This window comes from Heterocephalus glaber, unplaced genomic scaffold, assembly GCF_053883595.1.
Source record: "Heterocephalus glaber isolate CG9 unplaced genomic scaffold, H.glaber_assembly_v1.0 deba00001461, whole genome shotgun sequence".
In the NCBI taxonomy this organism is placed as follows: domain Eukaryota; kingdom Metazoa; phylum Chordata; class Mammalia; order Rodentia; family Bathyergidae; genus Heterocephalus; species Heterocephalus glaber.
This window is the reverse complement of record NW_028258308.1, coordinates 4,297,248-4,322,404: the sequence shown is the minus strand read 5'-3', so window position 1 is coordinate 4,322,404 and position 25,157 is coordinate 4,297,248. Positions and strand designations below refer to the sequence as shown.

At 36.1% G+C, this 25,157-nt stretch overlaps 1 protein-coding gene and 1 long non-coding RNA gene across 2 annotated transcripts; one reads left to right on the top strand and one right to left on the bottom strand.

Moving 5' to 3' along the window:
- The first annotated feature begins 2,428 nt into the window (after positions 1-2,428).
- On the top strand, positions 2,429-24,825 carry Hpf1 (histone PARylation factor 1). The gene is made up of 8 exons (XM_004852928.4): positions 2,429-2,595; positions 5,485-5,644; positions 7,830-8,019; positions 9,219-9,317; positions 14,455-14,605; positions 18,724-18,811; positions 22,416-22,588; positions 24,518-24,825. Exons 1-8 carry the CDS (start codon positions 2,551-2,553, stop codon positions 24,647-24,649), a joined length of 1,038 nt encoding a protein of 345 aa, XP_004852985.2. The 5' UTR covers positions 2,429-2,550; the 3' UTR covers positions 24,650-24,825.
- LOC110350779 (uncharacterized) lies at positions 4,126-5,109 on the bottom strand. Its single transcript, XR_002397638.2, has 2 exons — positions 4,946-5,109; positions 4,126-4,177 (listed from the first exon to the last, which is right to left on the bottom strand). It is a non-coding gene; the product is annotated as an uncharacterized LOC110350779 (long non-coding RNA).
- Positions 24,826-25,157: the final 332 nt, after the last annotated feature.

The following is a 25,157-nucleotide window of genomic DNA, read 5'->3' as shown; positions in this document are numbered from 1 at the left end:
CCCATCAACAACCTGACTCTCAAATTACAGCACCTGCTCTCTTGGGTCTCCAGCTTGCACCAACAGTTTGTGTGACTTCTCAGCCCCCATGGTCATGCCAACTGATGATGGACGGATAAATAGGAAGACAGACAGAGATCCTATTGGTTCTGTTTCTCTAGTAGATCCAGGCTCATACAGTGTAAATACTGAAAGTATTAAGATTCCCAGCCTCCTTTCCCCATTGGGTTCCAAGGAAATGGTATATTCTCAAAGCAAGTAATTAGAAAATTATTCTGTGAAGGAAGATAACTAAGCCCTTCCCCCATTATCATACACCTTGTCTACTAGTTGACAGGCTGTGCCTAAATCCCCAAAGCAGTTTTCAGATGATTACTTTCACATATGAACTGAGAGCAAAGATGGCCACCCAAGTCTCAAAGGCCCTAGCGTAAAGGACAGAGACAAGATGCAATCAGTCAACCACCCACCCACCCACCCAACCAGAAAAGATTCAGAAGAATCAAAATCAACAAAGTTATGTAGAAAGCATCTTTAAAACCATATAATTTAGGTCTTTGGAGATAAAACAAGCTAAATTTCTGGGAAAAAAAAAACCACCCCACAAGGTGATGCTATAAAAACAGAATAGAAAGAGTGCTTATAATGGAAGTATAATAAAAGAAATAAAATAATTTGACAGGTTCATCTAAGTTGAAAAAGCCACACAGAAAGTAGAATAAAAAGATGAAGAGAAAAAGTAGAACAGATGAGAAATAATTGTCAAGAAAGTTTAATAACTGAATAACGAATTTTGGAAAAAGAAGAAATTTATTGAGGGATGGGGCAGAGGAAATTATCAAATAAATAATACCAGAAAACTGCCCAGAATTAAAGAATATGTATCAAGATTGAAGAGTGTGGATCCATATTTTTTTTTTAAATGAGACCCATAACCAAAATACGTGATTGTTTTAGAAAACTGGGAATTAAGAAAAGACCCTAAAATTTCTTGAGGCAAAAACATAAACCAAAGTAAGTTACATATAAAGAAATTAGTCACTTATAATAGAATAAAAATCGTGATGTCATAGGGTTTCTCAATAATACTGGGAACTAAAATACTGTGGGGCAAGCCCTCCAATGTTCTGAGTGAAGGTGACTTTGAATCCAGAATCCACTGCTTAGCAGGAAGAAGTTTCAGGCATGGAAGACTTAGGGTGTGGAAGGAAGTAGCAGCACCTGCAGAGGGAAAGTGAGAAAATGCTCTTGCAAATCCATGTTATCTGGTTTTCAAATTATTTGCTTCAAGGCTCATTTGCTGTCATTAACTAGATCATATAGGAGGTGTTGGGTCCCACGGAGTGGCACTCAGCATACCCAGTATCAAGCTGGTAAGGATCTCTGGTAGAGCTGCTGGTTTGACTCCGAAGGGAAACAGGTTCAGGGCTTCTCAGCACTCAGGAGAGGTTTTGGTCTTAAGCCAGTTTCAGTCTGGTGCCAAACTTTGGTGGAATTTAAATTCACAGTCTGGATTATTCCCAGGTTATCATCCTTTGCATTCTTCTGTGGCCTTGTCTCAATTTTTTGTTTCAAACAGCTACAGTACTTGATTAAAACAATGTTAAAATAATAAAAATAAAAAGGGCTGGGATTGTATCTCAGTGCGAAGGCTGGGAGAGGGGCACTACTGCAGTATGTGTTCCACAAAATGACAAAAGGTGAGTATAAAATGAGAGGAAAAGGAAGCTACAGGCAGAATCTGTGTCAAGAACGAGGCACAGTGGCCAGGGATTTACCTCAGTGGTTTCGCCGCCTGCTGCGCAAGTGCAAGGAACCAAGTTCGATCCCTGGTTCCAAAAGCAAACAAAAGAATGAGGTACAGGACTTTGGCAGGATGGCTGCGATGGGGCAGTGCTTCTTAAACTTTTTTTTTTTTTTGGTACCGGGAATTGAACTCGGATCCTTCTGCTTTGAAACTCTGATGTGAATAGGACATACTGGGACATCTTATTAAAATGCAGATTATGAGTCAATAAATCTGGGCAGAGCCTAAGATTCCGCCTTAACAGGTCCCTCAGGGTGTTGTTACTGGTTCAGGGACTACACGGAACAAGACGGGTGGGAGATAATTTCTGGGTGAGACAACGCTATGGATTAGTGTTAGGTAATAAAAATATAGGGAGGGAGGGTGATGAATTTCAGGCTGAAGCGTGGGCAGCGCCATACATTCAACTTTGGCAACAGTAAACGCCTGAGACGAGGTCTCCCGAGCAGTGTTCTGAGAGGCGGTGTTAGCGTGTGCAGTGCGCAGACTCTCCGAAACTGCGCTCGGAGGGGAGTGGGCGGGGCTCCCGCCCGGGGTTCCCGCCCCGGGTTCCCGCCCCGGGTTCCCGCCCGGCTCTGGGCCTCTGGGGGCGGGCAGGGGCGGGCAGGGGCGGAGCCATTTCCATATCTGCGCGAGCCCGCACTGCCGCGGGCATTCGGATTGGAGGCTTCTGAACCCGGAAGTACTTGGCCGCGCTCGGAAGCAGCGGGAACGCGAAGCTCTGCGGACGCTATAGCTGCAGAATGGTTGGCGGCGGGAAGCGCAAGCCCGGCGGGGAACGGCAACAGGTACCGCCAGAAAGGTTGCTTGGGCTCTGCGAGGCCCTTGAAGTGATAGCCAGGGCTCCAGGCGTGCACATTTCATTTATCCAGGAATCTTTGAGCACCTACTGTGTGGCCGAGAGCCACAGTCTGCTGCAGGGCCCCTGTCAGGGCCGCCGTTTCCCGCTGTGCTGAGGATGAGACCTGCAAAGTGGCGCCTTTACATTTGCTCCCAACTTCTCTTGGCGCGGCTCCCGGGGAAGCAAATGAAACTCGTTCATTTTGCCATTTTGAAGTATACTCTTTGAAGGTATCCAGCTGTCTCAGATTCTAGTTGTTAGAGTTTGGGAGAAGTTGAACTACTGTAGTGTGTGGACTAAGGCAGAGGTAGAAGATAACGCCTCTTTGAAGGTGCAGTGAGGAACTGCTCTGGCAGAGTGGTACACCTCATCAGAAATAAAATCCCTAAAGTGAAGATGATCCTAATAGAAACTATCAATGGCTACAGTAATAGCCAGCAGTGATATGTGCTAAGACTGTTCTTTTTATTTTTAAATATAACTTTTAAATATAACTCCACAATACTGGTACTACATATGTCTGTGTTGGGGTGAGAGAAGAAAGCACGGAGAGGTTAATTAACCTACCCAAGGCAAAACTGACTTTCGACACAGCAGATTAAGCATCTCTGACATCTTCAAGCTTAAACCAATCATTGAAAGTCTTAACCAAAGACAGTCACAAAAGCAAAAGCAAATACTGTTCTGTATTTCTGGTTGGGGAAGCAGCATGAAGAAACAGTAAGATTTGTGCTCTGGAGCCAAATTTAAATTTCTGCTCTTCCACATTTAACTAGCTATGTAGGGAAGGTTATATAATCTCAGTCTTCTCGTTAGTACAATGTGCATAATAGTATTAGATCTTAAATTAGTAGTGAAAATTAAAACAGTTAATGGAGAGAAAGTGCTTAAAACAGTGGCAAGACCCTTAAGTATTGTTATTCTATGATTATTATTATTGTAATTGCTATTAGCATCCATTTTGGGATTCATAGTTTAGTAGTTTTTCCAATTTAATTTTTTCATGACATCAGATGGAGGCATTATAATTCATGGTATAATAATGAACTTATCATTGGTCAGTTCCTGGTCCTCTTTAACCTCATTTATTTAATAGTATAACAAACACCTGTGAACCCATTGCCCTTATCCTTTCAGTCCAAGAACTGAAACATTGACCATAACTCTACATTTATGCCTGTGCTTATCCCTTATCCTTTCAGTCTAACTACTTCATCTCCTGCGACAGTATGCGTAAACAATGGTTTTTAAACTTTTGAACTTTACAAAAAAGACGATCATGCTGCATATAATCTTATTTCTTTATTATATATTAACATTGGTCCATATTGTTTAATTATATTTCCTTTTCACTAATTGTACTGTTCCATTGTTTAAGACCCCTGTAACTATCCATTCCGTCATAGGCATTTTATGTGTTGGTTTCTTTTTTGCTCCCCAAACAGTGCCATCATGAACTTTCTTGTATGTCATCTGATTCATACATTTTGTAGACTTTGAATGACACAGTAATATCAACAGAATTGAGCCTGTTAAGAAAATGGAAGAATACAAATATGAGACATCTAGGTTAAAATTCTAAATTTTAGTACTGTTGACAATTGAGGCCAGATAGGTCTTTGTTGAGGGGACCTATCCTGTGCATTGCGCAATATTGAGCAGCATACTACTCAGCATCCACCTATCAGATGTCACTAGCACCTTTCCAGATTTCTGACAAAAAGTTCTACAAACATGTTAAATGTCCCCAGAGGAGAAGGGGGGAGTGGGAAAATCATCCTTGGTCAAAAACCACTGATCTAGGTAGAAAGACTAAATCAGGATTTAATCCAGGCCTGGTATAGTGGTGCATACCAGTAATCACAGCTGCTCAGGGAAGCTGAGGCAGGAGAATCACAAGTTCAAGGCTAGCCTGAGCAGTTTAACAATACCCTGTCTCTAAATGGATCTCAGTAGTAGAGGACTTGCCTAGATGTATGAAGCCCTGGATTCAGTTCCCGGCAGTGGAGGACAAAAAAGAAACTTAATCCAAAAAGAAAGAATCTAGGTTCCCATAAAGAAAATTATTGCAACTTTGAAAACTAAAGGTAGATGACCTCCAAATAAGCATATTATCTTTACAGAAATTTATCAGATACCTAATAGCCCTTATAAAATCTAGCATACTTAAATTGCAGAGTTACTATAGTCGAGTTTTACAACACAATCCTGGCAAAGGTCTTTTGTGAAATAATAGGATTTTTGGCTCAGCGTTTAGTGCTGTTCTGCTAACTTGGTTAAGGACTTCAGATGCTTACCTTGGTCTCTAACCTTCTAAGTTGAAAGGCTCAGTAGTGATTGTACCAAAAAGCCCAAACATGACTCTAGTTGGACTTTGCTGAAGAAATTGCTTCTTCACTGGTAAGTTTCCTTATATCCATTTATTTCTGATAATTTGCTTCTGGTGTGATCAGGGAATCTGTTTAAATGAAAGATAAGATGTCTTGTTGGCCCAAAGAGGGCAAATCCTGCCTTTATTCTTTTCCTGCTTTTTTACTGGTGGTTTACCTTTTTTCCCTATTTGTCAATTATCTTAAAAGAAATGTATTTAAAGACTTGTTGTGCAGATCCCATTTGACCACCATATGAACTATTCTTTTTTCTTTTTTTTGCCCAATAGAATCCCCAGGTTTTTATTCAGATATACTCTGTAGACTAGTTTGAAAACACATACTTATATACACACCCAAATCTCACAGAGATGAGTGAATAACTATGAACAATATTGTTATTCAAGGAAAGTTACTGAAATTACTTCTGGAGAACTGAAACTGAAGTTATATATGGTAATTTTCAGAATGAAAAGACAGTTGATGTGAAGAAGAGTAAATCCTGTGAAGCTGATGTCTCCACCGACCTTCGAAAAGAAGTAGAAAATCATTATAAGCTTTCCCTACCTGAAGATTTTTATCACTTCTGGAAGTTCTGTGAAGAACTTGATCCTGAAAAGCCTGCCGGTGAGTTGTACCAGAGTCATTCTGCTTCTACCAATGGAAAATGTAATCAGAAACTGGACTAAGGGTAAAAATAGTTAATAGAAAAAGAACATTTTCATAGTTGTAAGAAATATGGTATAGTAAAAGAAACATAAATGAACACTATACAAATATGCCACTGTCGTCTATTATATTGGCAAAGGCAAATAGTTTCATGATATTGTTTGATATCAGTGTAAAAGAAAACAAACACTTTCACATATAGCAGGAGTTTTAGTTTGAGTTAGCCATTCTGTGAACTTGTCTACTGGACTAGGTAAATGAAGAATTACATTCAAGAATATTTACTGAAACAAAAAATATGAAATAACATAAATGTCCACCAGTAACTTAGCTACTCAATGGATATTCATAGTTTTAAAAGAATGAGGCAGACTTTTAGGAAATGATAATGACTCATGTCTAAAATATGCTGTGTGAAATAAAAGCAGTATATAGTTTAAGGCTCCATTTGTCTTTTTTGAAAAAGCGTGGGGAGACACTCACATCCCTGTGTGGTTTTCACATGCTTACTCTGTCTCTGAAAGAGGACACAAGAGATCGGTCATGGGTTGTGATGGAGTGACTTTTTACTATAATCCCTTTTGTTTAAATATTTTAACTAATAAGCACTCATACACTATATACATACTCTGAATTTTGGCATTATATCAGAACATTTTTTAAGCAGTGTAGTACTTTAAAAAATAACCATAGCTATATACTAACATTTATTAGAAAATGTGTGACTCACCCTTTTGTAGAATAGAAAAAACTAGAAGTAGTACATGTCCATTAGTAGGAAAATAGATGGATATCTTTTTATAATGGACTATCAAGCTATATTAAAAATGTAAAATAGCAGTTAACATGAGAAAATACACAGAAAACTCAAGTGGAAATAGGATGGAGGAGAAAAAGCAGATTACAAAATAGCATGACCTCACTTATGAAATGTTTTTGTATTTATATCTGTTCATAGTAGGAGAAAGTGTGGAAAGTTATCCCTGTATAGCAGACTATTAACGTTATTTCTAGCAAGTAACATGGGTGGTTATGGTTTTCTTGGTGCTTTAAAAATGAGTACAATGGGCCGGGGATTTAGCTCAGTGGTTTCGCCGCCTGCTGCGCAAGCAAAAGGACCCAAGTTCAATCCCCAGTACCAAAAAAAAAAAAAAAAATGAGTACATGCTCCTTTACCCTCCAGCTAAGCCAGACTAATTCCAACTCCCCCCAACTGACTCCTCAAACTCTCTCCATACCTTTAAACATGGAATTATCCCTTCTAAGAATTGTCTTGCTCTTATTTTATATTACTGGGTCCCTCCAGCTGCAGAAGCACCAAGGGCCCGTCGGAAGTTAAAGTTGTACATCTGTATAGAGTTTGTGATTTTGTGGTTTTATTTGGCACTCCCTCTGTGATCTGTGAGTAGCGAAAGAAGTTGGAATCATCAGGGTTAGGGTTGGCAAACATCAAGGAGGCAAGGGAATCTGGAGTGACAGGTAAAGAGAGAAAGGGAATCTTCATCATCTTTAATCCACATGTTTTTGCTGTCTTCATTTTCTGTCTCTCCTTTTGTGCGTTTTTTGTTAGTTTGTTTGTTTTCGGTTTTTTTGGTACCAGGGATCGAACTCAGGACCTTGCACTTGCGAGGCAGGCGGTAGCACCACTGAGCTAAATCCCCAGCCCCCTTTGTGCATTTTTTGAAGCTAAGAATGTAATAATGAGCCGAGGTGTTTGTGGCTCTAATATGCTGATAGGAATACAAACAGTCTTGCTTTGGATAAAAGAAGAAACAGCAAGAATATTTGAAATGTTAAGCTAATTCAGTGATAAAGTTATGAGAAAATCCTAAATTTAATGCCGCATTTCTGTTTCTCTGATTTTTCTTCCATGAGTGTTTATAACTAACATCTTGGGTTTTTTTGTTTGTTTGTTTTTTGTTTTTGTTACCAGGGATCGAACTCGGGACCTTGTGCTTTCCAGGCAGGCAGCAGAACCACTGAGCTAAATCCTCAGCCCTATAACTAACATCTTCATGCATGACTTTTTTTTTTAACTTTAGAAGCTCTGAGAGAGTCATTTAGAAATAGTTTACTAATGAAAAGGCATTATTTCTTGTTTGCCTCCAGAAAGTATTCCTAAACAAACTTATTTTCGTTATAGATGCACTTTCCACAAGCCTTGGACTACAATTAGTGGGTCCTTATGATATCCTTGCTGGAAAACATAAAATGAAGAAAAAATCAATACGCTTGAACTTTAATCTTCACTGGAGGTTTTACTATGATCCTCCTGAGTTCCAGACCATTATTGTTGGAGATAATAAAACTCAGTACCACATGGGGTATTTCAGGTAAAGGATCTTTTCTTCTTCTCTAAAGTACAACTCCTGTTCTGCTGAGTGTAAGTATTCATTGGCATCACCCAAGGTGACAGGCCGATTTTCCCCTTATTGGCAGATATGTGAGCCAGCTGTTATTTTTCCCGTTGTTACCTTTTTAACCCAGCCTGGGATGGTGAACACTTTAGGTTGAACCTCCCTGGGTTTTACTTTGTGGCTAAAAACTTTTTTTTCCCTTTTGGGTTCAGAAAAGCTCCTTTAACCCAAGAAAGGTAATTTAGAGCAGCTGTTTTGACTTAGATAAACTATGTACTGTACTTTGTAGTATCATAGTAGGTGAGAGTAAATTCTGAAGTCAGACTGGTCTATTATCTTGGTGACCCTGTTCCAGTCATTACTGACTGTGACTTTCTGTGACTCAGTTTCCTCTTCTGAAACTGGGGATAATTATACATATCTCAGGAATATTATGAGCATTAAATGAATACATGCAGATGCTTAGAATGTTAACAAAAAGAAATAGCTTGAGGGAGAAAATAACTTCTCCACTTATACCAGTAGAGATGTTCTTAAAAGTAGAGATTATGTGTAATAGAGGAAAAGGTGAAATATGCGCAAGAGGAAATGTACAGCAGAAAGTTTTTGGGGCTCATATGGATTCTTCTTCTGGCTTTGACACCAATTTACTCGAAGCATGGTTGAGTAACTTCTGTTTGTTTTCTCAATTTTTTTTTTGGTACCAGGGATCGAACTCGGGACCTTGTGCTTGCGAGGCAGGTGGTGGCACCACTGAGCTAAATCCACATCCCTGTTTTCTCAATTTTAAAATAAAAGAATTTGGTTATATACAAGTCATTTCATATCTGATGCTTTGTAATCCTCTGTACTGTTTCTTTTTTTGGTTTTCCTTTTTTTTTTTAACAGAGTCTAAAATTGGGGTGATTGGTGATTATATATAATTATCTCTACATCCTTTGACAGGCCTATTCTACTTTTCTTTCTTTTTGAGTATAAGAGTAACGATGTTAAAAATCTGAATTTTAGGTACACTGTATAGCTATCATAGATATTCCTAAGAAACTTGGAGCTTAAACTTGGTAAATTTGTTTGTATTTTTACAGGTATAAATTATTATCTACAGACCTAAAATTCTACTTACCTGATAATTAGATTATAGGCAACTGAATTTTTAATGTATTTTGTTAAAACAGAGATTCTCCTGATGAACTTCCTATATATATTGGTACAAATGAAGCAAAGAAAAATTGTATAATTGTTCAAGCTGGAGATAATGTGTTTGCTGCAGTCAAGTAAGAAAATATTTTATTTCCATTCTACTTATAATTATATATCTGTTTTACATGTTTACAGTTTATTAGTAAGGGGGATTGGGATAACTCACAAGTTGTAGATTCCTAGAGGTCATTTCTGTGATTTTTTCCCAATAGTCTTATACACACTTCTTTGTTGCCACTCTTGACCCAAAAATATACTTCTCATATATAAATTACTTTAATGAAAATATTACTTAATTTTGGGCTAGGGGTGTATAGCTCAGTGGTAGAGAATTTGCTCGTATACTCAAGGCCCTGGATTTAATCCACAGCAAGATATTTAGATAGATAGATAGATAGATAGATAGATGCTTAATCTTGATATCAGATGCCCCATGGTAAAACCAAAAAAATTTTTAGACATCAAGTTTTACACTCTGTCCTATACACTGGGTTCATTAAAAGAACCCACTATATAATTCAGCAGAAGGGTTTAATATAGTAGAGTAGGTGCTCATAAAATTCTTCAACAGGCTGATGGAATGTTCTGAGCCTTCAGGAATGACAGGTGTGTGGCAGAACTGGCTCATTAGTGAAGTTTCAGTCTGTGCTGGGAAATCAGCTACTGTCACTTAGTAGCTCCAGGACCACATTATCTTTGATACAGCCTTTGCCAGGAAAATCTACGCCGCCCTTCTGCCTTTTTACCTATAACTGCTGCAGAACAATCAGATATCTCTGTCACTGTACTCACTTGTGGAAGTGGCAGAAGCACAGCTGCTACCTTATGTCTCTTCTGCCTTTTGGATTTCAAAGAATTGCATCTGCTTGGGAAAAGCTAGGTCTCAAGTGGAACCTGGGCTGAATGGTATTAGGGAAATGCACCAAACTTTTAGCAGGTGGAGCTGGAATGAAGCTAAGTACTGTATCAGCCACAGACATGACTTGAAGCCATTTGTCAGCAGCTATGTAGTTTGCAATGTAATAAAACAAAGCTTTTTTTTTATGGTACCTAGAGATTGAACCCAGGGCCTCAACGAGCACTCTCCCGTTGAGCTACACTCCTGGCCCTTTCTACTTTATTTTGTGACAGGGTCTCAGAAAGTTGCCGAAGCTAGTTTAAAACTTATAATCCTCGGGCCGGGGATTTAGCTCAGTGGTTCTGGTGCCTGCCTTGAAAGCACAAGGTCCCAAGTTCAATCCTCGGTACCAAAAAAAAAAAACCCCAAAAAAACCCATAATCCTCCTGTCTTGGCTTCTTGAATAGCTAGGAGTACGGGTGTGCACCATCTTGCCCAGCTAGAAAGCAGTCCTTTTATCACTTTAAGCATAGTAGGTAGCTCAAGTTTTGTATAACTTATTTTAATACTCTTCTTTTAAAGAGCTTTTATCCTTGTGGTTTACTAGTCCAAATTTAGAGAAATTAAGAGAATTGAAATTCATCTAGGACAATCACTAGGCTGTGCTGTGTACATTGGATGTAGATGACCAAGAAAAGGCTCTTGTTTCTATTCTAATACTTCAAAGTTTCATATAAAATGTCGAATGGTATTTGTAATTTATATACCTCTTTTAAACTCTTCAGATTTATCACTCAATGTAAATAGGCACCATCTTTATTAGAAACTATAGCTGTTTACTTATTATCTGTCTTTTGTCCTAGCAGTAAGTTCCATGAGGGCCAAGGCTTTGTCTCATGATAAACTATTAATCATTTATTCACTTTAAAAATACTGTACCTTGGCATATAAAACACCTAATTTTTAATTTGTATTTTTTTTTTTGGTACTGGGAATCGAACTCAGGACCTTGCACTTGCCAGGCAGGCGTGGTACCACTGAGCTACATCCTCGACCCTTATTTTGTATTATTAATCTTATTTGTCTTAACAGAAATCTTATTTTAGATGAAAGATAACATAATAATGATTATCTAAAATAATCCAAGATTATTCTGGCATTTTTTTAGCTTATTGGAGAACACAAAAAAGAAAAATGAAAAACAAAACAAAACAAAAAACCTGAGTGATATTATTTATAATTTAGGTGAGGACTAGAAGATAAGTACTTGAGAAACTGCCTCCAATAATTTATCTCAAACAGGGATAAAATACTATTTTAAAATATAGCTGTTTTAGCACTTTTAAGCATTATAACTAGTTCAGTTTTGGGAGACCTTCTGTAAATCAATTAATCAGAACATTTAATTTCTTAATTTACTTATATACCAGCCTAAGTAAGATCTTTCAAAGCAGACTTTGTTTTAAACAAATTTGTTTTTGTGCTTCAGAAAAATTCTCTATGAAAGACTTAATAGTAGCTTTAAAAATGTACATTAAGCCAGCAAAGATTAGTAAAGGCTAACCAATAGTGAAAGCCAGTGATGGTCAAGTTGAAAAAAACCTTTGTGTTATAAAATGCCAGTGGAAAAGTTTTTGTGGAGAGTAGTTTGAGAAATGTTTAAGACAACTGTATTCTCAAGAAAGATTTCTTGATAGGCTTTTTTAACATTGATAGGTACTGTGGTAAGTATATATTTATGCCCTTGAATCAGCAATTCCAATTCAAGCTGTTAAAAAGAATTTGATGTCTACCCAAATATGTATGTGTATTAGAGATTGTTTATAAAAATGAAAAGTTAGAAGCAAGATATTCTATATACCAGTAGGAAAGATTAGGCAAATAAATATAAAAGTCATACTCTGTAATGTCACGATGCTAATTGGGAAGAGGGCAAATAACTCAACAGTGTAGAATGATTCCATCTCATATTGTTTAATGCGAATGAAAAAAATCTAAATATATTAAAAATTTTAAAATATTTATCTTTAGGCAGCAAAATTAAGAGTGAGTTTTCTTTCTTTCCCCTTCCCTTTTTTATCCTAAAAGTAAATACTAAAATAGTTTTGACCTCATGGACCTCCTAAAAGGTCTTAGGGATCCTTTTGATTCCTATCACAATGTCTGAACTGTTCATTAAAAAATTGTTATTTTTGCACAGTGACACAAAGGTAATTGTGGGTAATATTGTTGGCATCTTGACAGGAATCAAGGTAGTGACACCAAATTTGCAGTAGTCACTGCATTTTCACAGCAGTGATATAAGGCAAGTGTCATTTAAGAATGTGATGAAAGAGTATACTAGATTTCTACCTCTGAGTACATCTTTTTAGCATTCTGTGTGATGAAAGAAGAAATACATAGACAGCACTTCCACATACTGAAGTAGTATGGTTTGTCTCAAAAAACAGACTCTTACATGACTGAGTTGTGATTTGAACTTTTTCCCACTATTACTGTTAGAGTGAGTTATTGAGGAACTGGTTATTTAGGCATAGGTTCTTGTGGAACTGTTATTTTCTCATTTGAACCAAAGAAACAACTGAGAACTGTATTTGTTGCCAGTGATAAAATTCAAGGTTTCTAACAAAAATTAGATTGGAGAATACAGTACTTGTAACTATCACTGAGCTTGAAAGCTCCTCACTGCTTAAAGACTTTTTAAATGAGTGTGATTGTTTACATATTGTTATATAATAGAATGGATTTGATGTAATGAAAACTGTAACATTTGAAAGATCCACATAACTTAGTTCCAAGTGGCCATTGGATGGTCCTATAAAACATGCATAGTAGAAAGATTCAGAATTCAAGACATTTCACTGGATTTAATGTAAACACAGGATGTTCATGGCTATAGTTTCAGTTTGCTTATTGCGCCTTATCTTTAAACATCATGAAGCAGAGTGTTGGGGAGTACATTTGAAGCTGAAGCAAAAGCTTAGTCAACTGGGAATGAGAAAATCATAATGAGATAAACAGCCTTGATGCTGCACCAGAACTTATGAGAAAGAAAGAATAGTGGCAAGGGAGCAGTACATGTGTAAACATAAAGAAATATATGGCACAGAATTCTTAATGGCCAGGGAAGACTAAAGATTGATTTACATAGGCCTGACATGATTAAATTTGTTTTTTATAGTTAATATAAATTAACTATATTCTCTTAGTGTGCAGCTGATGATTATTGAAGGTAAGAATTAGTGTAACTGTATGTCCTGTAATCAGAAGCTACTGATTTTGGTGGTTTGGGTTTCTTTGGCACATTAATTTACCTTTATTAGCTTTCTGAACTTGAGTAAGTTGATTATCATTTGTGCTTCGGTTTCTTGGTATGTAAAATGGAGTGAAGAACAGCATCCACTATAAATGTTCTAAGCCTTCAGCCCATGACAGTGTTACAGTAAGTGTAAAGTCTCAGATGTAGGTAGCAGATAGAAGTAAGTTTCTCTCTGGGTTTGGTACTACCTACAGAGGATGGGGATGGACTTTTTGTTCAGTGGAGTGCCACTTCCTGCTCTTCTTTTTACTCTTGACCTCCTATACAGCTTAAAGCTGGCAAAATTCTTCACTTTTTATGATAAAAAGTAAGATTCTGGCATTAACATATTATACTATTCACAGTCTTTTAAGAATTACTTGGATTATAATTTTGCATAAGCTTGTAAAGTAAGCTTTGATTTTCTTTTACATTTTCCAAATCTTCACACAAATTTGAAGTTAACATTTTTCAAAACCTATTAACCTTTGGGCCGGGGATTTAGCTCAGTGGTTTCGCCGCCTGCTGTGCAAGTGCCAAGGACCCAAGTTCAATCCCCGGTACCAAAAAAACCCCCTATTAACCTTAAATATTATGACAGTGTTCTTTGGCTCTTTAAAAGTAAATAATCCTTTTGGGTATGTATGTGTATTTTTTTCCTCTTGTGCCAGATTGACCCAAAGCAATATGCCATATCTTAATATTCAAGTGATGCAACTTAAAACTCCATCACAGCTTTTTAAATAACTCTTACCTCTCTAAAATCTATAATAAAGATGTAATAAAACTTAAAATCATGTTTGCTATTTCTATGACTGGCAGCTTTTTATTAATATCACTTGTCCCTTGTTTGACAAAAACTATTAGGAATTTGGAGAGAGCCATTGGCAATTTTTCTGCAGACTTTCTTGCATGGAATTTTTTTCTTTTCAGTACCAGGGATCAAACTCAGGACCTTGTGCCACTGAGCTAAATTCCCGGCCCCACTTGCATGGAATGATATTTTTTTCTTATTTCCCTTAACTTGTATGTAGTTAGTACAGCAATATAATGAAGGCTTTAACTCCTTTTTCAGGCTATTTCTGATGAAAAGGCTTAAAGAAGTAACAGATGAAAAGAAAGTAAGTTTCTTGAAAAACATGGATGAAAAACTCAAAGAAGCAGCTGGCAAATACGGGTACTCTTTGGAACAGAGAACCACGAAGATGAAACAGAGAGACAAGAAAGTATGATTTAAATCTGTTAGTCTTTTCCTTTTGATTTTTCCCCTCACCCTGCATCTTAACCCTCTCTTCTCTAGCCCTGTCTTGCAGAGAGCTGGATGCCATATCTTTGGGAGCTTCCTTACGGGGTTGTCCTGAATAAATTAATACTGTAACAAGTTAAAACATAAATACAAAGAAAAAAAACCTTGCAAGACAACTAGATTTTATACTCCCATTAATTGTTTTCAGATCCTTTTTGTGTAAGTTTGTTTTTTAAATATTATTATCAGAGCTTCATTTGATTTGTATTTTTCTATTTCTGTAAATTTATTTTTGCTAGTAAATGTTAGAGACTTTGTTCTTAGGCATAAGAGTAGTAATATATCCATTTAAGTATAATATAGCATTATGGGGCATGCTGGAAATCAGTGTTTCTTTGTTTTGTGGTACTAGAGATTAAACCCATGGCCTTATGTGTGCTAGGCAAGTGCTTCACCACTGCACTATACCCCCAGTTTTAAGAAAGCAGTTTTTACACTGCTAGTACTTTACAGTACTCTGGAATGCAAAGTCTTTATATGAGTTAACTCATTTTACCCCTACAACAAATCTGCAGTGTAGGAATTACCTTATTTTACAGATAACTAAAGTGTGGCTTTGTGTTCTGTTGAAAGTCATTAGTGACAGATCTGAGATCTAAGTTCAAATCTCCCACATTTAGCATTCTTTCTTCTCTATCTTATTAATTAGCTATATGTCACTTCACCTTTTTTTTTTATTTTTTTATTTTTTTTATTTTTTTTGTATTAAATTCTTTTATTGGTACATTGTAGGTATACAACACAATTACATTTCTCATTGGGAATTGTACCTTTATATAATGCATCTTGGTTCTTATTTTTTCCCCATTCCTAGCCCTCCCTTCACGCCCTCCACCCTTCCCTATTTACAAAGACTTTATTTCCATTTTTTCCATTTCTCATCATTTTTTCCTTTCCCTTCTTTACTTTCCCCTGTGCCTCCCACTACCCCTACCCCTTTGGACCTTTTCTTCCTATTTTACATTATCAATTATTCATTCTAATAATTGGTACATTTTAGGTATACAATATAATGACATTCATCATTGGAAATTTGCACCTTTACATAGTCTCTCTTGGTTCTTGTTTTTCACCCTTGCCCAGAACTCCCTTCAACCCCTCCATTCCTCCCTATTTACAAAGATTTTGTTCCTATTTTTCCATTTTTCATATTAATCCCATTCCCTTCTATCCTTTCCCTTAGCCCTCCCACTTCCTCCCCCTTTGCCCCTTTTCTTCTTATTTCACATTACCTATTATACATTTAATCCTTATTTACACTTTCAGTTTCTCATACCAGAGAAACTATTCGGTATTTACACATGTGTGTCCTATTTATTTCACTTAAGAGTATTGCCTCAATGTGCATCCACTTAGCTATAAATGTCTCTAATTTCTCATTTTTTATGGCTGAGTAGTACTCCATTTTATTAAAAAACCACATTTTCTTTATCCAGTCTCCAGTCGATGGGCATTTGGGCTGTTTCCAAGTTTTAGCTATCACAAACTGTGCTGCTATGAACATGGGTGCACATATATCACTGTGGTATGATTCTTTTAATTCTTTGGGGAAGATCCCCAGCAGTGGAATAGCAGGGTCAAATGGGATTTCCAGTCCTAGTTCTTTGAGGTATCTCCATACTGATTTCCACAGTGCTTGCACCAGTCTACACTCCCACCAGCAGTGGAGCAGGGTTCCTCTTTGCCCACAGCCCCACCAGCATTTGTTATTGGTTGATTTCATGATAGCAGCCATTCTTTCTGGAGTGATCACTTCACCTTTTTATAGCTAGATTTATTCATTTCTTAAAATAAACCCTGGTTAAATGATTCTGTGAAATGAAAGTATTGTATCTCATTCTGGTCACGTCTGATCTGATGCCTCAGAACATCACCCAGCCCAGTGGAGTGTTTTGCTAAATTTCTAATCTTGTCCTTCCTCATAACTTTAGGATTCTTATTATTTGCTAATAATTGATGCCACTTAGTGGATAATTAGTACAGTTCATCATCTGTGAAAATACACGTTTACCTTGGTTTTTGTTGTATGTCATTCAGCCTGAGTGGAAAAGTCAAATGACCTGTCTTTTTATGTTTATGAATATATTATGATTATCACTTCATATTGCTGAATTTGAGATGTACTTCATAATTTTGAGTGACTGCAGAGAATGGGCTTATATTCAAAGTTTAGGTTTCTTAAATTTTCACAGTACAGACAGCCCTGCTGTAAATATCCCTTTATACTTTTATTTGCACACTTATCATTATTTCCTTAGAAGAAATTTCTGCACATATTATTGCCAGACTTAAGGTGGTTTAAAGTGGTTGTGTCTAGTTTTCTTCACTTGTTTCTAATTTGGTGAGTTTTCACTCCCTAAGTCCTTTTAGTGTTTTCCATAGTTAGGTATACAGTGATACTTAATTGTTTTAATTAGCATTTTTTAAATTATAAAGGATGTTAAATATTTTTCATTTCTGTGTTGTTTGCCCATTTTTCTATCAAAGTTAGAATTAGTCTTATTCTTACTTGTGCTTTGAGTGTCATTACTTTGTAAAGCTCACTTACAGTTTAGATTCATCTTTATTAATTTTACTGTTGTATATTTTGCAAGTATTTTCATCAGTTATGTCATAATTTTGCTCTTTACTCTTACTTGATATGTTTTAATAGAGTCAGCTCTATCAGTATTTTCATTTTCCAACACAAAATTATAAAAAATACTGTATTTGCCTTTCTTCTGGTAGTTTATTTATAGTTGTGTTTTTACACTTAGCCTTGAGATCCAACTGCAGATGATTTTGGTGTAAAGATTAAAGTACTAGACTATAACTTTTTTCCTAACAGTGAGCAGTTGCCTAAAACTTCTTTTGAATAATCTGTCCTTTCTGGAGGCTTAAGAAAAAATAATGAAAGAAGAGTGAGAGTGAAGTTTTAAGATGCAGAGACTTAGATGAGAAGAGTTTAAATTAGAGTTTATTTTTGGACTGTGTCAGACTTTCACTGGACTGCACAAAGAGGTGGAATATTGCAGCAGATATTTTATTAGGGAAAGAGCTTTAAAAATGCTACTAGTGTGACTGAAAGGAAGAATGTTGACTGAAAGGATTTTGGTGGTGGTTGGGTGGGTTGGACAAAGGATTTTGTCTTTGAAGATTAGCATTTATTAAAAGCAAATTGAGAGGCCAGGGATTTAGCTCAGTGGTGCCGCCGCCTGCCTCGCAAGCACAAGGTCCTGAGTTCAGTCACTGGTACTGCAAAAAAAAAAAAAGCAAACTGGTTATGTGATTTGTCTACAAGGGGCACTACATAAGTAGAAACTGCCCTATTTGGGGGCCATTTGAAAATAAGCATAAATTTTCCAGGTGAAAATAAGTAGGGTCTGAATTTGGCAGGATAGATGTCCTCTTATTCCTGCTAAATAATAAACCTGTTCTTTTTGTCTCCTTTTTAGACCAAGGTTCTTAATGCTTTTTACCTAGAAGACACTTGGACCTTACAGGAAACTGATATTGTGACAGACTTGTAAATTAGCACAGCTAATAAAAACCTGTTTAGTAATTACTTCAGATGCTTTTTAACTTTTTTTTCAATTTTTATTTTTATTAGTATATGTTTGTAGTACATGATTACACTCATCATGGAGAGATGGTACATATACGTAACACATCTTCAGTTCTTTTTATTTCCCCTTTCCCTCTCTTCCCTCCCACTCCCTCATCTCTTGGGCCCCTTGCCGTTTGAAAAAGATCTATCTGTATTTCCTATTATCTGTCTTTTATTTTGCTCTTTAATTATATTTTAGGTTTCTCATATAAGAGAAACCATGTGATATTTAGGTTTGTGTGTCTGATTTATTATCATTTAACATTATTGTCTCAGAATGCTTTTTAGCTAATTTTAAAGCAAATAGTATCATTTTCATTCTAGAATCCAAGCTTACTGAAATGTCTTTGAATACTATTTTAGCAGAAATGTTCAGGGTTTTTGTGATTTTTTGTTTTGATATGGTCGGTTTGCCATGATTTAATTTTCTGTGTATTTTTTCCTTAACTTAGGTTGTGACAAAGACTTTTCATGGTGCAGGCTTGGTTGTTCCTGTAGATAAAAATGATGTTGGGTACAGAGAACTCCCTGAAACAGATGGTAATATATTTCATACGTAAACATGTGCATATATGTAAAAATATATGGAAGAGGGTTTTCCTTTGATTGGGAAATAGGTAGTCATAAAGAACAAGCTCATTACAACTAGGTTTTATAGTTGTGTGACCTATAGCGAATTATTTAACCGCTAAACCTTGTCTTTTTCATTTGTAAAATGAATGGTATTCACTATTTCATAGAGGTATTTAGGATGCAAGAGTATATAAAATGCTTAACTTTTCTGAGCTATTTCATGACCTTTGATATTATAGTAAACTTGCAAAAATAGTAATTATCGAAAGTTTTCACTTGTGTAGTTCTTTATGAACATTTATCTCTGTGTAAAACTGCATAGCTGTCATAAACCCAAGATCCTAATCTACTTCATATGTAAGAACACTTTGAAAATGAACTATACATATAATCTCATTATTACTATATTAAAAGAATTAAAACCATTTCTCTCTTCTCTTCTCCCTTCCCTTCTTATTGTGAGCATCTTTGTTGGCATTCTTTATTATCCTGTTCCAGGAACATAAAACTTGAAATCAAATCAGTGTCTCCTCAAGGGAGAGCCAAGTATTCCTGCCCTACACTCTTATCTGGCCATTTTTTTTTTTTCAGAATAGAGCTAATTAGCCTTTGTAATTTCCAGTCTCTGGTGTTAGAACCTAGAAAATGTGTATTTTTGACCATTTCTCTAAAGCAGCTGTTCTCACATTTTGAGACTGAAATGTCTCCTATGATAACTATTCATATGTAATTATTTTTGCTATATCCCAACCATTTTAGAGGAATTCCTTGGGGGATATGAATGTGGCCAAGCTGTCCAATACAGTGGCCAGGAGCCACATGTGGCTACTGAGCACTTTAAATGTGGGTTGAAGTGACTGAGGAATAGAGTTTGTAATTTTGTTTAAATGTACAAGTTGAAGCAGCATTAAATGTTTCTATATTGACTATATGTTGATATAATACTGTTTTAAAAATACTGGGTTTAATACTGTTAAACTCACCTGTTTTTTTCATGTGGATAGTAGAAAAATGTTAATTGTGTAGAGTCTATTTTATGGTTCTCTTGGACATGATCTGTCCCTTATCTGCTCCCCGAATCCTGAGATGATGAGATTCTTTATGGGAAAGGAATCTAGGCCCTAACTTCCGTTGTGCAGTCTTCTGCTGGTACCCTAAGTGACCTTCCCTTCCCCTTCTTTGCTCACTAGTCCACTCATAGGAAAGGTTGAGAACATCTGCTACACAGATAGCAGCCTAAAATGTTAGTTGTAGTGCCTGGAGTAAAGCATTATTTTATCCTAGTTGTGTGTGGCTTTGGAGTTTTATATCCAGGCCTAATATTCAAGGTCCTTCTGTGGTTTATTTCTGAATAAGAAGTAACACATAAAATTAAAGACTTAATATCTTCTTGCTTTTGCCAGGTTTTGCTTACCAGGAGGTATAACTGACTGATGGTTTGTTAATGTGGTGTGACAGTGATAAGCAAAAAACAGTTAAGTTTGTTCCTAACCAGTATTCTCTTTTGAAACTTCCTACAATAATTTTTAACCTTGCAAATAAAATACCATTTATTGACCAATTCTTAAATGTTATGATTCGTTATACCATGTGTTATCTACATACCAATAATATTAAATAATCGTCTAGTTCTTTAGGTCTTATGCTTATTTTCAGAAAGAGAATAGAACCAGTCAGCATGAAAAAATGAGGGCTCTCACATTTAGTCTGACTATAGAGTGCATACCATTGCCCAAAGTGAGAATAATCGCTTAACTTAATTGCCTGATTGTTAGTTTTGACAAAACTATTGTGGCTTAAGTATTCCACTTGGTAGGAGTGATAGGCTATGATGAGAATTAAGTATGAGAATTCCCAAATCACTAAATTGAATGTTTTGAATGGTAACATTGAAGGCTTCATTTTGAGTAAATCTTCACTGTTTTAAGTTTGGGCTTCTGTTAAGTGAATTTCTATAGAATGTTTTATTGGTGGAAGGACAGCTTTTTCCTCTTAATGATGCTGAGCTGAATATTTTCATCTCTTCAGTATTTTTCTAGCTAGGTGATTCTTATCATTTCCTTACTCTTTTCAAGTCTGTGTGATTTTCTAAGGACAGGAATTGAAAATATACTAGAAAGTGATAAACTTTAAATTATTTGCTAAGGGAAAACAAATAGGTCTTTACTTCCATGCCAACCCTTACTGATTTGTAGTGGTTGCCCAGAGCACTGTGGTGAGAGAGATTTGAAGGGTGCCAATCAGGTAATTAAATCTGAATACACAAAAAAACCTACTTATTTTCCAGGCTTAGAAAAGGATTTTGTTGAAGGAAGCTTCATTTGTTTCCTTGAAATGATTCATGTCACTGGGTTTTCTGAAAAAGAAAGGCCATGAAACTTATTTTAAATTATTTAACCTTTGAAAGGTTGCAAGCCAGTAAAGACCATTTGTAGATAAACTTACTACCATTTGTCATCAGAAACATAAGGGGTAAATGGTGTCATCTGTCCAATGTGATATTGTCTATTAAGAGTAGCAAAAAGGAACAAAACACATTTTGGTTTTTTTTCACATTTTGTCATCTTATAATACATGTATTTGCATATTCATCATGACTGAATTAATCAAACTATATCATATACTGAGATGAAAATTCGTAGTATATCTTTACCACTCTTGATAATTACAACTTACAGTTTACTATTACTAATAGTGCATTGTTCCTAAGTGTGATTGTTAATGTTTTAACCAACCTTCCTCTACCCCAGCATAGTAGCCACCTTGTTTAGAAATGTTTTATTTGAGTAATAATCAACTTTTATTATTGAATTATCTTTAAAGTACAATTTGTCAAAAACAGTTTAAGATTTGTCAAAAGAAACTCCAGTATAGATATTTAGTACCTTTAATCTCATTTGCATCCTGAGATCTGATGTTCATTGGCATTCAGAGAGTAATGAAAATGTTGAAAGCTAAAATAGAAATATTAGGCCACTAATAATTTTTCTCTACCTTCTTACCTCAGATTATACTTTTCCCATTGGTTTTCTGTGTTCTTCTCTCTCAACCCAACTCTTAATATAATGCATGGACTAGTCTACAGGTTGGCAGACTTGCTGTCTAGGACCACATAGCAAATGTTTTGCACTTTCTGGGTTACATAATGTCTCTTGCATATTCTTGTTTGGGTTTTTTGTTTTCTAACCACTTAAAAAGGCATTTCTAATTTGAGGGCAGTTAGAAATGAGATGAACCAGACATGGCCAAAGTTTGCAAATTCCTAGACTAGCCTGCTGAAATTTTTTGAATGCTTACATAAAATCATGATTACAACTGACTCTACTGTGAAATTGTGTTACACTTTAACACAAGAAGTCTTTTCTGTTGAGCCATTTTTATGTTTGAGTCCTTAGAAAAATTATGAAATTGCCATTCAGAATTGTAACTTAGCGGACTACTAAAGTGGCATCAATTGGACCTAGTACAAAGTCATATGAGAAAAAATTCTTTATGGTCTTTTTACCTCTAAAGATGGTTGTAATCTTTCTAATTGTATAAATTATCTCTTTATCTTATTGATTTCTTTCAGCTGACCTCAAGAAAATTTGCAAAACAATTGTTGAGGCTACAAGTGATGACGAGAGACTAAAAGCCTTTGCTCCCATTCAGGAAATGATGACTTTTGTGCAGTTTGCTAATGATGAATGTGATTATGGCATGGGGCTTGAGTTGGGAATGGACCTCTTTTGCTATGGTTCACATGTGAGTTAAAAAAATACTTCCCCACCCACAACCACATATATACACAAGCATGCTTGTTTATATTCCCCAAGTGTTGCCTTTATCTCAAAATGAACTTTTTGAAGTGATTTTTAAGCAGATCTTCTGAAAATATTTGAAATTCATCTTGTATTCTGGGAAAGGTGAATAACTGGGATTATTTCAGGTTTAAAGTGAGTTTATCTATTAGACATATAATAGGGCTCTGCCATTTAATTTGATCTGTGTATATATTTGTGCGTGTGTATGTAGGCATGTATAAACACCTTTGGGTCCATTTCATTTCTACTTTTCTATTTTTTTTTTTTTTTGAGACAGGTTCTCACTATGTAGTTCCAAAAGATCTTGAATTCACTATGTAAATGAGTGACCTTGAACTCTCAGCAATCCTTCTGCCTCAGCCGCCCAAGTGCTGGGACTACAGGAGTGTGTCACTGTACCCAGCTGATAAATATTTTAAAATTGTGCTTTAAATTAAAATACAGGAGATGGTAGTTCTTGTGACTTATTTGTTCATTAAGTTAGAAGAATTTACTTAACCACTAAATTAGTACTCATTCACAGTCAGAAAGGCCATCAGGTATAGTGGATATAACATGCTTCTGGACATACTTGTTTTAAATCATATCTTCCCCAGCTGTCTTTCTCCAACATCTTTGTATCTTCGTCCTTATCTACAAAATATCTACCCATGTGCGCATGTGTGTACATATCCCCTAACCTGCAGCAGGCCATTTAATTCTCATTTAATCTGTACATAAGCCATCTGCTTCCCATGTCTAAGTCATTGTCTAATTCCCAAACTGTAAAGTGCTTATGAATCACCTGGGGATCTTGTTAAAATTGGAACTCTGCTTTGGTAGGTCTAGGATGAGACCTGAGACTACACATTTCTGACCTGCTCCTGGGGATAGTAATGCTGCTATTTTACAGACACTGAGGAGCAAGACTAAACTAGTAGGTCTCCAACCTTAGCACGCATCAGAATCATCTGGAGAGTTTGTTGAAACAGACTGGTGCTCCCCATACATTCCTCCAAATTAGATTTGAGTTCTTGGGTGGATACTGAGAATTTCCATTTCTTACAGGTTACCAGATGAAGTTGATGCCAGTGGTTAAGAGAGGTCATTGTGAGAACCCTTCTATAAACCATATTGTACTGTCTTTGCTTACCTCATATATGGTTATCAGTAAAAGTAATCAAAATGTTAAATAACCAAAATGATAGTTATTGTCCAATCAGGATAGTGCTTAATCTACCAGAAGGACAAAGCCATAAAATAGTAGACCCATGAGATGCGAACCAGCTAAATATTGTTGTGAGAATATGAGGAATAAAAAGGTGTAGGGTAGTATTTACCTTATGTTAAGTGCTAAATAACTTTACTATTTATCAACAAAAGAATATAGCCTTGCTAGTTTTTTTACTGGTAGATATGTAAAGAAGTGCTATAAAATCATCCAATGAAGCTAAGGCTGTAACTTTTAATAAGGATGAAGTAGTGACTTGGTGGGGGTGGGAGAGAGATGGAATTTGATAGTGATATGAAACCTAGTCTTGCAGGCTATAACAAAGAAAAAGATTATTTTACTGTGGGAATATATTGAAAAGGAGGAAAAAGTACTTGAGGGCATAGTTTGGGACAAAAATAGTTGATAAAACCTAAGGGACTAGAAAAGGCATTTTTTTTAAAACTTTATTTTCTTCAAGATAGGCCATTGGTCTTAGACTACAGTTACAACTCAGACACCAGGTGCCTGTCCCCAAATTCACCATTTATAAACTGAGCAAGTAGCTAACATTATTTTGGAAATAGGCTTTGTTAAACAGGTACTGCTTCAATGTATTCTCTGTTCCCTACTAGGGTATATGATATATTCTGATTAATGTTCTATTCTTTTGTTTTTCAGTATTTTCATAAAGTTGCTGGCCAGCTTTTACCTCTTGCATATAATCTGTTGAAGAGGAATCTGTTTGCAGAAATTATCGAGGATCATCTGGCCAACAGAAGTAAAGAAAACATAGACCAACTTGCAGGTTGAGAGTTTGCTTTGGTGTAGTGTTTTAAACTATCAGTATCAAACTTGAGTTTGTTGGGGTTTTTTTTAAGGAATACAGAAAATAAACTGAAGGAAACATTTACTAAAAGCTTTCATAAGGTTCTTCTGGGCTGATTTTGCTTCTTCATGGGCAAATAAATGGCAGTCGAATCTTGTAATTGGTGATAACCTTAATCACATGTTAGAAGACAACTAGGGTCATCCTCTGAACATCACTGGCAAATGCCTTTGGATAACTAGATTGTCCTCTTTCCAGGAGCCCTCTGTTTCAATATAGGCTGAGCATCCCTAATGCAGAACTCAAAAATCTGCAACCTTTTGATGCCAGTATGACTGAAAAGTTTTGGATTTTAGAGCATGTTTGTTTTTGGATTGGGCATGCTGAGCTGATGAAGACAGTGCAAATATACCAATATCTGAAAAACTAAACTCTGACACACTTCTATTCCCAGGAATTTCACACAAAGGACACTAAAGCTATACTTCTTGT

What these genes read in the sequence shown, in the direction of transcription:
- Hpf1 (XM_004852928.4), top strand. Translation starts at nt 2,551, where the DNA reads ATGGTTGGCGGCGGGAAGCGCAAGCCCGGCGGGGAACGGCAACAG. An exon ending in AATGTGTTTGCTGCAGTCAA is followed by an intron (nt 9,318 to 14,454) that starts GTAAGAAAATAT and finishes CTCCTTTTTCAG; the next exon opens with GCTATTTCTGATGAAAAGGC. An exon ending in AGAACTCCCTGAAACAGATG is followed by an intron (nt 18,812 to 22,415) that starts GTAATATATTTC and finishes GATTTCTTTCAG; the next exon opens with CTGACCTCAAGAAAATTTGC.